The sequence below is a fragment of the Lissotriton vulgaris genome, chromosome 2_1 (assembly GCF_964263255.1).
Source record: "Lissotriton vulgaris chromosome 2_1, aLisVul1.2, whole genome shotgun sequence".
Taxonomy (NCBI): Eukaryota; Metazoa; Chordata; class Amphibia; order Caudata; family Salamandridae; genus Lissotriton; species Lissotriton vulgaris.
The window spans coordinates 839,680,229-839,696,125 of record NC_141687.1 but is presented as its reverse complement, the minus strand read 5'-3'; the positions used below and the strand labels follow the sequence as shown (position 1 = coordinate 839,696,125).

The following is a 15,897-nucleotide window of genomic DNA, read 5'->3' as shown; positions in this document are numbered from 1 at the left end:
CCATCATGCACTGGGACAGGAACAGACTAATTTGCATACAGCCAGGTTCTGAAACTGGGATGGTGCAGTGAGCTAAAAAACGGTGTTGGATCTAGCCCTGATCTCTTGACTGGGTGAGAGCTTTCTGCTTAATTCAGAGACTCTGTCCCTCACCACCCCTTGTTGTAAATATTTTTGTCCACCCTAAGCGTGGAAGGGTATTCTCAGATGTGAGACCCTTGCTCATTGCACCATCAGGATTCAAGCAAACCGGGCCGAAGACGGCTGTAATGCCAGAAACCGGTCCCCGGGAGCTTGTTTCCTTCCCAGTGTAAGAATTGGCTTTTGTAGTTTGGTTTGCCCTGTTCCCATCATGCACTGGGACAGGAACAGACTAATTTGCATACAGCCAGGTTCTGAAACTGGGATGGTGCAGTGAGCTAAAAAACGGTGTTGGATCTAGCCCTGATCTCTTGACTGGGTGAGAGCTTTCTGCTTAATTCAGAGACTCTGTCCCTCACCACCCCTTGTTGTAAATATTTTTGTCCACCCTAAGCGTGGAAGGGTATTCTCAGATGTGGGACCCTTGCTCATTGCACCATCAGGATTCAAGCAAACCGGGCCGAAGACGGCTGTAATGCCAGAAACCGGTCCCCGGGAGCTTGTTTCCTTCCCAGTGTAAGAATTGGCTTTTGTAGTTTGGTTTGCCCTGTTCCCATCATGCACTGGGACAGGAACAGACTAATTTGCATACAGCCAGGTTCTGAAACTGGGATGGTGCAGTGAGCTAAAAAACGGTGTTGGATCTAGCCCTGATCTCTTGACTGGGTGAGAGCTTTCTGCTTAAATCAGAGACTCTGTCCCTCACCACCCCTTGTTGTAAACATTTTTGTCCACCCTAAGCGTGGAAGGGTATTCTCAGATGTGAGACCCTTGCTCATTGCACCATCAGGATTCAAGCAAACCGGGCCGAAGACGGCTGTAATGCCAGAAACCGGTCCCCGGGAGCTTGTTTCCTTCCCAGTGTAAGAATTGGCTTTTGTAGTTTGGTTTGCCCTGTTCCCATCATGCACTGGGACAGGAACAGACTAATTTGCATACAGCCAGGTTCTGAAACTGGGATGGTGCAGTGAGCTAAAAAACGGTGTTGGATCTAGCCCTGATCTCTTGACTGGGTGAGAGCTTTCTGCTTAATTCAGAGACTCTGTCCCTCACCACCCCTTGTTGTAAATATTTTTGTCCACCCTAAGCGTGGAAGGGTATTCTCAGATGTGAGACCCTTGCTCATTGCACCATCAGGATTCAAGCAAACCGGGCCGAAGACGGCTGTAATGCCAGAAACCGGTCCCCGGGAGCTTGTTTCCTTCCCAGTGTAAGAATTGGCTTTTGTAGTTTGGTTTGCCCTGTTCCCATCATGCACTGGGACAGGAACAGACTAATTTGCATACAGCCAGGTTCTGAAACTGGGATGGTGCAGTGAGCTAAAAAACGGTGTTGGATCTAGCCCTGATCTCTTGACTGGGTGAGAGCTTTCTGCTTAATTCAGAGACTCTGTCCCTCACCACCCCTTGTTGTAAATATTTTTGTCCACCCTAAGCGTGGAAGGGTTTTCTCAGATGTGAGACCCTTGCTCATTGCACCATCAGGATTCAAGCAAACCGGGCCGAAGACGGCTGTAATGCCAGAAACCGGTCCCCGGGAGCTTGTTTCCTTCCCAGTGTAAGAATTGGCTTTTGTAGTTTGGTTTGCCCTGTTCCCATCATGCACTGGGACAGGAACAGACTAATTTGCATACAGCCAGGTTCTGAAACTGGGATGGTGCAGTGAGCTAAAAAACGGTGTTGGATCTAGCCCTGATCTCTTGACTGGGTGAGAGCTTTCTGCTTAATTCAGAGACTCTGTCCCTCACCACCCCTTGTTGTAAATATTTTTGTCCACCCTAAGCGTGGAAGGGTATTCTCAGATGTGAGACCCTTGCTCATTGCACCATCAGGATTCAAGCAAACCGGGCCGAAGACGGCTGTAATGCCAGAAACCGGTCCCCGGGAGCTTGTTTCCTTCCCAGTGTAAGAATTGGCTTTTGTAGTTTGGTTTGCCCTGTTCCCATCATGCACTGGGACAGGAACAGACTAATTTGCATACAGCCAGGTTCTGAAACTGGGATGGTGCAGTGAGCTAAAAAACGGTGTTGGATCTAGCCCTGATCTCTTGACTGGGTGAGAGCTTTCTGCTTAATTCAGAGACTCTGTCCCTCACCACCCCTTGTTGTAAATATTTTTGTCCACCCTAAGCGTGGAAGGGTATTCTCAGATGTGAGACCCTTGCTCATTGCACCATCAGGATTCAAGCAAACCGGGCCGAAGACGGCTGTAATGCCAGAAACCGGTCCCCGGGAGCTTGTTTCCTTCCCAGTGTAAGAATTGGCTTTTGTAGTTTGGTTTGCCCAGTTCCCATCATGCACTGGGACAGGAACAGACTAATTTGCATACAGCCAGGTTCTGAAACTGGGATGGTGCAGTGAGCTAAAAAACGGTGTTGGATCTAGCCCTGATCTCTTGACTGGGTGAGAGCTTTCTGCTTAATTCAGAGACTCTGTCCCTCACCACCCCTTGTTGTAAATATTTTTGTCCACCCTAAGCGTGGAAGGGTATTCTCAGATGTGAGACCCTTGCTCATTGCACCATCAGGATTCAAGCAAACCGGGCCGAAGACGGCTGTAATGCCAGAAACCGGTCCCCGGGAGCTTGTTTCCTTCCCAGTGTAAGAATTGGCTTTTGTAGTTTGGTTTGCCCTGTTCCCATCATGCACTGGGACAGGAACAGACTAATTTGCATACAGCCAGGTTCTGAAACTGGGATGGTGCAGTGAGCTAAAAAACGGTGTTGGATCTAGCCCTGATCTCTTGACTGGGTGAGAGCTTTCTGCTTAATTCAGAGACTCTGTCCCTCACCACCCCTTGTTGTAAATATTTTTGTCCACCCTAAGCGTGGAAGGGTATTCTCAGATGTGAGACCCTTGCTCATTGCACCATCAGGATTCAAGCAAACCGGGCCGAAGACGGCTGTAATGCCAGAAACCGGTCCCCGGGAGCTTGTTTCCTTCCCAGTGTAAGAATTGGCTTTTGTAGTTTGGTTTGCCCTGTTCCCATCATGCACTGGGACAGGAACAGACTAATTTGCATACAGCCAGGTTCTGAAACTGGGATGGTGCAGTGAGCTAAAAAACGGTGTTGGATCTAGCCCTGATCTCTTGACTGGGTGAGAGCTTTCTGCTTAATTCAGAGACTCTGTCCCTCACCACCCCTTGTTGTAAATATTTTTGTCCACCCTAAGCGTGGAAGGGTATTCTCAGATGTGAGACCCTTGCTCATTGCACCATCAGGATTCAAGCAAACCGGGCCGAAGACGGCTGTAATGCCAGAAACCGGTCCCCGGGAGCTTGTTTCCTTCCCAGTGTAAGAATTGGCTTTTGTAGTTTGGTTTGCCCTGTTCCCATCATGCACTGGGACAGGAACAGACTAATTTGCATACAGCCAGGTTCTGAAACTGGGATGGTGCAGTGAGCTAAAAAACGGTGTTGGATCTAGCCCTGATCTCTTGACTGGGTGAGAGCTTTCTGCTTAATTCAGAGACTCTGTCCCTCACCACCCCTTGTTGTAAATATTTTTGTCCACCCTAAGCGTGGAAGGGTATTCTCAGATGTGAGACCCTTGCTCATTGCACCATCAGGATTCAAGCAAACCGGGCCGAAGACGGCTGTAATGCCAGAAACCGGTCCCCGGGAGCTTGTTTCCTTCCCAGTGTAAGAATTGGCTTTTGTAGTTTGGTTTGCCCTGTTCCCATCATGCACTGGGACAGGAACAGACTAATTTGCATACAGCCAGGTTCTGAAACTGGGATGGTGCAGTGAGCTAAAAAACGGTGTTGGATCTAGCCCTGATCTCTTGACTGGGTGAGAGCTTTCTGCTTAATTCAGAGACTCTGTCCCTCACCACCCCTTGTTGTAAATAGCACAATAAAGCACAGCCACACGGGGGCTGCTCTGCATTGCTTGACTTTTTGGTAAATCTCCCCATAAATCCGTTTAGCATTTTGCTGCAGCCTATCTCATACTGTGTGCAATACTATTTTAGAATTATGACTTGCATATTCACTGTGCTTTCCATCACACGCTGGGACCTTCAAGCACTATACAATATGCATCACTTATCCCCACAGCGCCACAATTCAGTTCTGTAACTAGTTACACACACAAACATCTGCAGTCATCTGGTTTAACCAATTCAGTTTTCATTACCTATTAAAGGGAACCTCCCACCGAATATTTACTAATTTATGTTTCATTTCAGGTGGGAGGATTGTAGGAGAGAGAAGAAAAGCACCCAACAGAGCATTTGCTGAGAGCTAGGGAGCAAGAAGGAGAGAACTGGAAAACACATGCACTCTCATGGAGTGCATAAACAAAAAGAAAAAAAAGTTCCTTAAAATTAGGCAGTGGAAGGATAGAAGCCAGCTAGTCAGAGAGATGGCAAAGAGACTATGCTCAAGGAGAGGACAAACACAAGATGTGCAAGCTTAGACAAGGAAAGACACTGAATAAGAAGAAAGCAAATGTGTGTGGCAATAAAGCCGACACGTGGTTAACAATGGGCAGGCTCTAAGCCCCTGCAAACTCTTGGTAAGTTCACAATAGGTCTTTTGCAACCAGACAGATTGTGCTCGATCAAAAAGTGAAAGGCACAATACAAAATGTATATAATAATGAAAGATCCTTCTTTCATTCACCATATTATATACAAAAAATAAATTATTCTTGTAGTAGATTAATCAGTAACCCCATATTCCAAAACAGTATACTTCATTTGTTTGGTATACAGTTTCTTATGGTATGTGATATAAATCACATTCCCATTAACCTTCTTTTATGTGCACAGTAGAATGGTCACCTCTATCTGTTAAAGTATAGGAGCACAGTAAGCTGTGGAGTGGCTGGGGGTGCAGCAGGTGCAGTGGTGGGGGGGTGTAGAGTGAAATGGTGTAGAGTAGAGGGGGTAAGGTGCAGTGATGTAGAGAGTTGCAGAGCATAGTATAGTGGGGTACAATGCAGTGGTGCAGATCAATGTTCTTTCAAATTGTTTTCCTCTGTGTGCTGCAAAGTAGGGTCTCTGTGCGCTGCAGCCATGGCTATGTGCGTCAGGAACCAGACCGCGCGTGTGTGCCGCGTCAAATATCACTCCAAACTTGTGCATAAAAAAATCAAAAGACGTTGCATTCCCACCTGCAGTTTATACGTTTAAATCCTAATATAGAACAGTGAGCTAGTAACTATCAAAGAGCAGCATGAACACTGTAAGTTATAGATTAGGACATTATGAATTATCCCCCAGTCTTTAATTATCCTAATGTTGCAAAAAGGTTTCACTCGTGTAGAAATCAATTCGTATCAGTAAAGCTATGGTGTTACGTTTTAAATTCTCAGTGTGTGCTTCTTCAGAACAAGAACTTTTAAACTATACTGTCTACCAGTATGGACGACTTGTGCCTCCTACAAAATGTATTCCTCTGTCTGATGTAACATTTCCTATACATTGATTTACACACTATGATTCAGTGTCTCTGTGTAATGTGTATGTGATGTAAAATGATGTAAAGTGCTTAACACCTTACAATGGTATGAGTGGCGTTATTAAAATAAATATGAAAGAGAGAGGGGTTCTGGACCTGAAGGGCACTGTTAAAGGTTGGTATTGAGAGTATCCGTGGTGGAGGTGGTGATTGAGGCATCAACAAACAATGCCACACCAGGCGCCACCAGCACTAAAGCCGTCCCTGTTCAAATGGCACAAACAATTACAGTGAAATTATGAAAATGTCCCACATTGCAATTTGAAACCTTGGCAGCTACGGTGCTGCATTTCTTTTCTTAATAGGGCTGGGCTGTGGGATGATTGTGTGCATTTGTTAAGGTTTTCATGTTAATTGTAGCTCATGATGGGTGCTGGGATTAACATGAAAACTTTAACAAATGCACAGGGACATCTTAAGGATTTGGAGGGCCCTGGGCCAAACGCTTTTCTGGGGCCCCTGATCAGAACAGCTTTGGATTTATGATTCAATTTCAGCTTTTTTATGTCCTTTTTAGCCAGGTCACCAACACTACAGAGGCACACTGGTCCAGATTCTAAATGTGCTTCCAACTAATATTCAGGGATAGTGGTATGTGTTTTCAAAATTGTAACATAACAGCCGAAGGAAAAGGAGAGGAGACTAGTGAGAAATAGGATTTAGTGGCAGGGAAAAGGGAAGAGAGGAACAAAGGAAAAAAATGTCAGGGGGGTGTAAAGATGAGAAATGGAGAAGGGGTAATGGAGAAATTGGTAAGAGGCAGCCAGAGGGTTTGGAGAGCTGGGAGGGAGAACGGAGAATGGAAAACCGGTAAGAGAGAAAGCAAAGAACAGGCAGAGAGAGGGAAATAGAGACAAGAATGGGATGGGGAGAAGGAGAAAATGGGTAAACGTGTAGCGGAACAGATATGAGGAAGAGGAAAAACAAGAGAAGTAGATGACGGGAGCAGCTGGGGAGTGGAAGAAAAAAGGACAAAAGATATGTCAGGGAGTGTGGTATGGCAATGCTTCAGAAGTAGTGCCTCTGCATATCGACGTTGGGGTTCTATAAGGAGCCTTTTTCGCCATCTTGTCATTCCTAAACATTTGCTCTATGTAACCGTGCTCACTTGAACGAACTAAGAAGGGTAGAAGGCTGGTTAGGCCTTGCCAAGATGTTTAATCTTGTCAAGATGCAGGTCTGAGCAGATGGCAGCTGCAAGTGTGTAAATGACTGATCCATCTGTTGGAGTATTCTCTTCACTAACAGTTGCGTCCCTTCTCTGTTTGAACCTCAGGGGCAGCAAAATTGAGGTGGTGTCATCAGGGCTTTAAGTGGAAGCTCTTTCAATATTAGAAAAGCAATAGTTGCTGCTTATTTATCTTATGCAAGTAGCAACCACTTTCAAAGACAATAGTCTGACTTGTTGCAGGTATGATGTTACTTGTTGTATCATACATCTGGATGCCACAACTGAAACAGGAAAATACAGGTCGGGTGGCACACTATGCCAAGCACAAAAAAAGTTTTAAAAGTGTCAATAACCCCGCAGCTGTGCACTTTAAAAAAGCGAGCGGCGTGCAAAACGGGTGTTTCCTGGGATGCGCTCCACACACAGCACTGCATGCTCCGGGTAACAGCACGCACCTGGGAACAGTGGTGCAGTGCAGTGGCATAGAGTGTATCAGCTATGAGGAACGTGGTGTAGAGTGCTTTGCCATAGAGTGCAGAGGGTTAGGACAAAGTGGCATGAAGTGGCACAGGGTAGATGCAGTGGCATAGAGTGGAATGGTGCAGATTGGAATAAAGAGTCCTACAGTAGCTTGTTTTAGAGTAGAGTGCAGTGTCGTAGAGTGCAGTGATGCAGAGTAGATTAGAGTGACTTAGAGTGGATTGGCTTAGAGTGCAGTGGCGTATAGTGGAGCGATACAAAGTAGAGTGGCATAGAGTGTAGTTGTGTATAGTGCATTGATGTAGAGTGGCGTAAAGCAGTGCAGAACAGAATGCAGTGATGCATAGTAGAGTGGCGTAGAGTGCATTAGTGTAGAGTGAAATGGTGTAGAGTAGAGAGGGGTAGAGTGCAGTGGAGAAGAGAGTTGCAGAGTAGAGTATAGTGGGGGACACTGCAGTGGTGCAGAGTAAACAGGATTAGAGTGCAGTGGTATAGAGTGTTTTAGCTTTGAGTAAAGTGGTGTAGAGTGCATGGTCGTAGAGTGCAGAGGGGTAGAACAAATGGCGTGAAGTGACACAGGGTAGTTTGTAGTGGTCTAGAGTGCAGTGGTATAGAGTGGAATGGTGCAGAATGAAACAGTGTCATAGAGTATATTGCATTCAGAGTAGAGTGCAGTGTCATAAAGTGCAGTAAAGTAGAGTAGATAAGAGTGGCTTAGAGCGGATTAGCTTAGAGTGCAGTGACTTAGAGTCGAGTGATGCAGAGTAGAGTGGTGTAGAGTGTAGTTATGTATAGTGCATTGATGTCGAGTGGCGTAGAGTGGTATAGAGCAGAGTGGAGTGATGCATAGTAAAGTTGCATAGAGTGCATTTGTGTGGAGTGCAGCAGCGTAGAGTCGTGCAGAGTGAAGTAACGTAGAGTGCAATGGTGTAGAGTGGCATAAAATGTTGCAGAGTAGACTATAGTGGCGTACAGTGCCGTGGTCCAGAGTAGAATGGCATAGAGTGCAGTGGTGTAGACTGTATTGGGTTTGGGTAAAGTGGTGTTGAATGCCCTGGCTTTGAGTGCAGTCACATAGAGCACAATGAAGTAGAATAGAGTGGCATGGACTGGTGCAAGTTAGATGGCATGGCCATAGAGTGGAACGGTGCACAGTGGAATAGAGTGGAGTAGAGTAGATTGTTTCAGAATTGAGTGCAGTGTCATGGAGTGTCGTTTAGTGAAGCTTTGGAGAGTAGAGTGGCATAAAGTGTTGTGGTGTACAGTGCGTTGCTGTAGAGTCAGTGGCAAAGAGTGCAGTGGTGCAGAGAAGAGTAGTGAAGAGTGAAATGGTGCTGAGTAGAGTGCAGTGGCATATAGTGTCAGACAGTGCAGTGTTACAGTGCAGACTACCATAGAGTGCATTGTGGTATAGTTTAGTGGAGTGGCATAGAGTGCATTGGCGTGGAGGGCAGTGGCAGAGTATACTGGTGTAGAGCAGTGAGGGATAGAATTAAGTGTAGTAGATAGTAGAATGGAGTGGTGCAGAATAGAGTTCAATGATGCAATGTGGAGTAGAGTGGCATAGTGTGGAGTGGTGTAGAATAGACTGCAGTGGTCTTTGGTGGTGTAGTGTAGAGTGGAGTGGCATAAAGTGAAGTATGCATGGTGTGGTAGCGTACTGCCACCATTACAGACAAAACATCTTCAACTGAAATGACAATTACATTTGCGCAGATATACAGTTTTATTGATAAAAGTATACAGCACACAAACGATAATGTGTGGAAGTATCATCACCAAGTGTATTGATTTTTTACATCGTGTTACAATATTTGTTTCCACATCACTTTAGAACTACCAAAAAAAGAGCTTTATTTGTGCCTTACCAATTCTTATATATCCTGAAATATCTGCACTGTTCATTTACAGACTTTTAAATGTTGTGGCTAGAAGAAAAAATAACATGTACAGCCTCAGTTGCCACCGGCATGACTCACGGGCTGGGGGGTCACGCGGAGGGGGGAAAATAAATCATTAAAAAAAATAACTTACCTTCACCGGCCCGGTCCTGTCCTGCGTCGTCCTACGTCATCACTGTTTCTCTGCTCCATGCAGGAAGCAAGCAGCCTCCCCTAAGCCAATCACAACACTGTAAATACAGCGTTGTGATTGGCAGGGACCCTGACCACACAGGCGTCTATGGGGAGGCCATTTTCGCCATGTAGGCTGCATGCAGCCTACATGGTGAAACAAGAGAGTGTGTATGACTTGTTTGGTCTGCACTGGGGCCGACCAAACAGTCAGCGCCCAAAACAGTGGGGGAGCCACTCCTCCCCTTCCCTTGAGCAGGACCGCCCATCCGCCCGCCCCCCAACCAAAGTCTTCTGCTTTCTCACAGTGTGAGAAGCAGAAAATGGTATTTATAATACCATTTTATGTTTCTGCTTCTCGCACTGCGAGAAGGCAGTGTGGCGATGCTCTTCCGCCCACATGGAGGAGCCCCCCCTGAATAGCCTTCTTTAAGCACAACCTCAGTAGCTAGCACGATTGTCACATAAATCCTCTTACTTTGAAGTCAGAGAAAGAAAAGTAAACGCCAAGCACCCTGGAAGACAGAGCCTGACATTTGACCTCTGTCTCTGAATGCATCGCAAATGTGACAAGATAAGAACAAGATGTAAAGGCTGTAGTGGTGGAAGAATACAGTAAATAGGTTTTGGGCAACAGAAGGAACAAACTCAAGCTGGACAGCCTAAAACAAATAGAACCAGCAAATAGAAGGCAAGCAAATATGAGTTACACACTGCAAAGCCAATGATAAGCAATGGCCAGAATGCATTCCCAGGGAAGTTTTACGAATGCCCCCAAGAAGTCATTAGCAAACCAGACAGCTATGCTTTCTAAAAGGCTTTGATCTATAACAAAAGCTGTCTCTTGTACTGGGAGTTAGGACGGTGGAGAATATTTTTAATTAATATAACTGTTTCACCTCTATAATCTGACTAATAAAAAAGAGGTGCCTTCCAAATTTTAGGAGTGTGTTTTTTATGAAGGAAAGAATATATTTGCCAATTACAGGCATGAATGTCAGGTTTGCTTGCTGTAGAAGGAAAGTACCTGAGTAGGAAAAGATATAGTAAGTGCTCTAATTACATTCCATTCCCTTCTCCCCCTATAAAACACAGATATAGAACAAAGATGTAGTATACTTTGGTCCATCGAAATTAAATTCTGGCAATGTTTGCGAAAACCCAAACTCCTTCTGGACCATTGGGTTTGGGGTTTACCTCTGAAGAAGAACTGAATTCTCTACACATCAGCGCACAAAAAGTTGCCAAAGTGTTACCTGAATAAGGGATCACTGTGCTCCTAAAAGCACGACCATGATAGCTTTGTTGTGTTTACCTTTGTTGGTTTGTCAGCAGAATCAAAGGTATCTTTACTGCACTATCAGAGTTAGTAGAAACACCATAGGATGATGAAAAATGATCGAATCTCTTCTGCTAGCGAGGCAACAGAATCACAATCACAAGAACTAATATTGGAACCTACGTTATTTAATGCAGTCGCTTTGTAATGGGCCTGCCAAAAAAATCAAATTGAAAAAAGCAGCAAATTCAAAGCGCTGAGGTAAGGCTGTTCAAGTGTACTCAGCTGTGCATGAGCACTGATTAAAAGGGTAATTCATATCAGATCTACATAGGGCTGGGTTGCACAGTGGCAAGATGCAGCAAATGTTACCATTCTAATGCCTCATTCGAGATGAAGAACTTTACAAATGACTTCTCTCCTCCAGTCATCCATCACTACAGGTTCTCAATTCAAACACCTTAAACTAGAAGAACAGTCGATATTCACTTATCACTTATTGACCTTTGAGAACTCATAAATGTAATCACTGTACAGATCCCAAGAATCCCACATCCCGGTAACTCGAATGATGTACCTCATTCAGCGTCTTCCTCTGTTTGCAGTTTAGACCTCCAATGAAGACCAGGTTGGGCATCACCGGTCGTGGGTACTCAAACACAAAGTCATACCTCACCAACCAGATCGAGGCGCGGCCGATGAGCTCCATAATATCCACCTCCTTATGTAGCACTTCTTCAGCGAGGCGCTCATATTGACCATAGATACTACATATAGCCAAGTGATCTAGATAGCTAGCGATGAGGTTACGGACCCGCTCTCCAAAGTTCATGTGGTCAGAGTGGGAGGTGTAACACCTTGGGACGTAGGAAGGTGGGCTGGGCGAGTAAGAGGCTTTGTGCTCTAAGCTGCAAGGGTAACCACGAAAAACTTGCACAAGGGGGAGCTTGAGCCGAACAGCGAGAATCACCCCACAGGGCAAGGCTGGATCTGTCAACAGGGCATCGAAGTGGCTCTCTTCCAGGTACCTGATCACACCCTTATTTTGTAAGAGACTCATGCAGCCCTGGAACAGAAGGTTGACATGGCACACTAACATGTTGTATTCCTTTGTACCAGCCAAGAACTGCTCTATGAGAGACGGCTCATCAAAACTAAACGCATTAATGTCTTTTAATTGATCATTGAGATCTTCCTGTGTGTACGGCACTGGGTAGGTCTTCAGCGTGTAATGTTGAGATGGCTGGATGAGAAAAGTGATCTCGGGAATTATAACCACAATCTCATTGCCACGCTGTCCAAGGTCCTCCATTATCGCTTTGATGCTGAGCCAGTGGCTTCCATCTTGAGGCACCACCAAGAGCTTCCCACCCTCAGCTGTGCTCCAGAACAAGAAAAGGAAGAGGAGGGGTCCCTGTGGAGTCATCTCAGCACTGGGTGCTCTGCTACAAGGAGCATGAAAGCACTGGCTTTTGTAATCAGTTTGCCTGGCGGCAGGCCACTCTATGAGAAATCTGGCAAAGGCGAGTGGTGCTCAAATATTGAACTTTAACAAGGTACCTACATCCACTGTGTTCACGAAAGAAGGCTAATGGTTGCACAATTTTTTGTTTGAATGATTATCTGGAACTCATAACTGATGCAAGCGCTGATTTTCATACTGCTTCTGCCAGGCTGTTATGGAGGAAAGCCAATCAAGGTAGATGTAAAAATACAAGATGGAGACGAGGGCAGCAGGGGACAAGGCACACTCCACTAAATGCAAGTGAGCACATTATTTCTGTGTTGTGTTCATCATTTCTCAACAGAATTAAAATGTGAAGAAAATGTATTTTCTAGGCAGAATATCGAGCTGCTAAGAAACCTGCTACGTTGCAGTGTAGAGATAGGAATGGTGCATACCTTACCCTAGCTTCTCTCCTGCTTGTTCCATACTGAGTTGCTTTAATATCCTGCCTTTTTAAAAAAAAAAATTATTCAGACATTTTCCTCGAAATTGTACTTTTGCTATCCACTGAAAACGCTGTTAGCAGTTACCGTTTCAGTTTTTAAGTAGAACGTTACCTTTTCTTGAATAAAAAACAATGCTGCAGTCAAAACACACACAGAAGATAGGTTGACAAAGTAGGGATTTTACTTTTTCTAGTTTCGTGCATTATGTTTGTAGCTTCTGGTATTTCTTGTTAATTATGAAACATGAATTTATGGGGTAAAAGACCTACTGCAATCGAAGACGCAGTCCTGTTTTTTATATCCAGGTTGACCTTCCCTGAAGCAATCACTGTTTTTGGTTTGAACATTTTTTCTTTTTTGTTGACCATTTGTTGCAGGAACAAATGGAGCTGAGCCCCCACCTTGGCATAGTTGCTTTTGCCCAGCACCCTGGGCTGCTGCTGAGGCAGGGACTTATAATGGAACGCAGCCTCGACCGCAGAGAGGGCTGAGAAGAAGAGAGAACACTGTGAAAGCCTTACTTATGGAGAAAGTATTTTGTCTTTTGCACACTCTGAAAAGGCTTCTACAACTTCTTCTCCTCTGTAGACCACAGCACCATTGTGTTCAAATCGTCCCAAAAAAGCTAGGGACCCTCAAACAGCAGTTTATGAGTCAAGGCCTTCTGAACCGCTTCAAGACGCCAAGGCTTTGTCCATAGAGACCTCCAACCAGCCACCGCTACCCCTGCAGCTAAGGAGAAGGTCCACAGCAAATCAAAAGTCACTTCAGACAGAAACTGGGCCAAAACCTCCACCTGTGCCAAGATAGGAGTAGGATCCCCCTGATCCTGAAGACAGTCAAACAACTTTTCGAAATCCTTGATGAGGAACTGCAAGACATAGGCAGAGTAAGTGCTAGGCCGAATCCCAAAATGAGAAGCAGCATAAGAACATTTCAAAGCTGACTCCACCTTCTGCTCAACAGGATCAGCAAGGGAAGCCTCCTCCAAAGACAAAGAAGAGGAAGAAGCCATTGAAAACAAAATAGAATTCACTTTAGGAAACTGAAGAAACTGGACATCAAATTCTGCCAAGCGATGCTGCTTTCCCAAAAAGCAAGCAATCCCCTGGTTGTTAACCTCAAGCCGTTGCTTAGCCAGAATGTCCTTAATGACATCATGGAAAGGCAATTCATCCACCACTGAGGTAATATACAGGGAGCAAACGCCATCGTCCGCCAAGGATTTAGGATCAAACCCCAGGACCTCACGAATATGGGTTAGCATGTCGGAAAATACATAACCCTGGAAATACTTCCCCTTAATGGAATTGTCCATGTCCTCATCCTTCTCCCCTTTTGACTTTTTGGCAGAAGGCTTCAGCAGTGCAGCCTGAACAGCAGAATTAACCAAATCCTGCAAATCTGTCCTGGAAATTTGCAAAAGGTCTTCCTCCTGCAGGTCCTGTACATTATTCCTCTTAGAAAGCTCATACTCCCCGCCCAGGCGGTGACAGACGGTCAGATTTTACTCAAAGTTCCTCCGTTTTGCTACACAAACCTAAACCTCACACCACTCCGTATTATCTCTATTCTCACTACTATCCAACCTGAGCCGTTTCATCTCCTCAACTCGTGGGACCCAGGAATACATATCTTTAAAAAGTTCTCTCCCCAGTCAACTTAGTCTCAGGGGTGTAAGAAACACGCCCGCAGCCCCCGCGGTGCGGGGGACCCCCAGTCTTCAGTGCGTGAAGGGTGCCCCCTCAGCTCATCGCCCGGTAGAGAGCTGTGAGAGGTTTGCTCACAGGCACATGCAGCCTGCTCCTAACTCCTTGCAGTGACCCAGGTGCCGCTCGCAGCCGTGGTGTTGCAGTCTTTGGAATCCTGTGCCTAATACCTGTGGGGCTCTTTTACTGAACTTACGTGGAATACTGCCGAATTTGGGCCAAAAACCGGAGGACTTGCCGACTTGCTAAAGGGGTGGGACTGAGAGGACCAGCAGTCTGTGCGTGATAACATCGGCCGCACCTGGGTCCTCTTCCCGCCCCCATCACTTCCTATTTAGTTACGCATCTTCCCGCGTTACACGGGACGCGCGCGGAACGAGCGCCGGGCGAAGCCCAGGCAAAGGGCGGGCCCTCTGTGGCCCTCAAAGGCCAGAGGAGGCAGGGCTGGGCCATACCTTTTCCACCTATCATCAGACTACTTGGGAATTCAAAAACTCGAAGGTACTGTGATATCTTGCCCAAGATCCTGCTGCCTCACTTATTCACTTTCTGCCTCATTGTGTTTTTGGTGGGGCCCTTGCTTATTACTTTCTAGGTCACAAAGTACCTGAGCACAAAGATTGTGGAATATGTCACCAAGGGCTGTGAACGGAAGGAAATCATTAGTGGGCAGGTCTGTAAGGGGGACGCTCAATCAGTTTATTACCAGGGCGGCCTCCATGCTGGAGCATGAGATAGCCATCACGAGCGCCGCATATCAACTGAATTCCAGAATAAACGCTCATCATTAGGACCCCTCCAATTAGTGACTTCACCGATGCCTACTCCGGACAAGGAGAGATCTTCTCACAGCGATATTAGCACTCCTCTCCTGTTTAAAGATGCTACAACATTATCTGAGCCCAATAGGTCACATAGTAGCAAGGATTCTAGCGCTGATCCTGTCTTAGAAATAATTTCGGAAGAACCCCTGCTTCAGAAAGCCTCGAGCCCCACTGTAACAAAAAAACCCTGGGGCCAAATTCTATCTAAAGGGCATACATTAAAGAGGAAAAGAGGGGGAAATAGACACTGGGGTAGACAGGCTAAACTGGCCAAGACTCACCCACATTCTCCAATAAATCAAACTACAGGAACAGGGAACATATTAGTAAATACAATCTCAGGCAAGATCCCAGCGCCTTTTCCACCAACTCATGAGTTAATAGGGAACATTGAAGTCCTAGTGAAGTCATTACTTCTTCCACTAGTTGAAAGAGTAAAGAGGATAGCTGACCTATTGGGGACCATAGAAGTTGCCGTTAAATCAAACACAGGTTTATTAAGGGACTTATCATCCAATGTAAGTATTAAATCTGTAACAGTGGAATCAGCGACGCATAACACCAGTAAGGCAAATAAAATTCTAGAACCCACACATACACTACCAGATAAAACACACACTCCAACTATTGCCACTAAACCAACTAGGACCGATGGACCAGCGGGAAATGAAATCAGGTCAGCGGTAACACGGGGTAACAATGGCAGGGGCAATTTAGATACTAGAAAAAACACTGGCCCCATTTTGCAAATTGATCTTCCGCCAGAAGCGGCCCCTTATGTTGCGGTACTGACTAGGGTCCCAGAA

General features: G+C 45.7%; 1 protein-coding gene across 2 annotated transcripts in view; it reads right to left on the bottom strand.

Annotated features, from left to right (window-relative positions):
* LOC147731260 (UDP-glucuronosyltransferase 1A5-like) overlaps nucleotides 1-15,897 on the bottom strand; it is a 629,871-nt gene that overhangs the window by 395,056 nt on the left and 218,918 nt on the right. The window contains exon 1 of one of the 2 annotated variants that reach the window (XM_086956281.1): nucleotides 11,183-12,036. The exons of the other annotated variant lie outside the window; for it this stretch is intronic. Within the exon in view, the coding sequence (XP_086812407.1) occupies nucleotides 11,183-12,031 (849 nt within the window). The 5' untranslated portion in view covers nucleotides 12,032-12,036. Of the gene's footprint in view, nucleotides 1-11,182; nucleotides 12,037-15,897 lie in introns of those variants that run through there. 2 annotated transcript variants of the gene reach the window in all.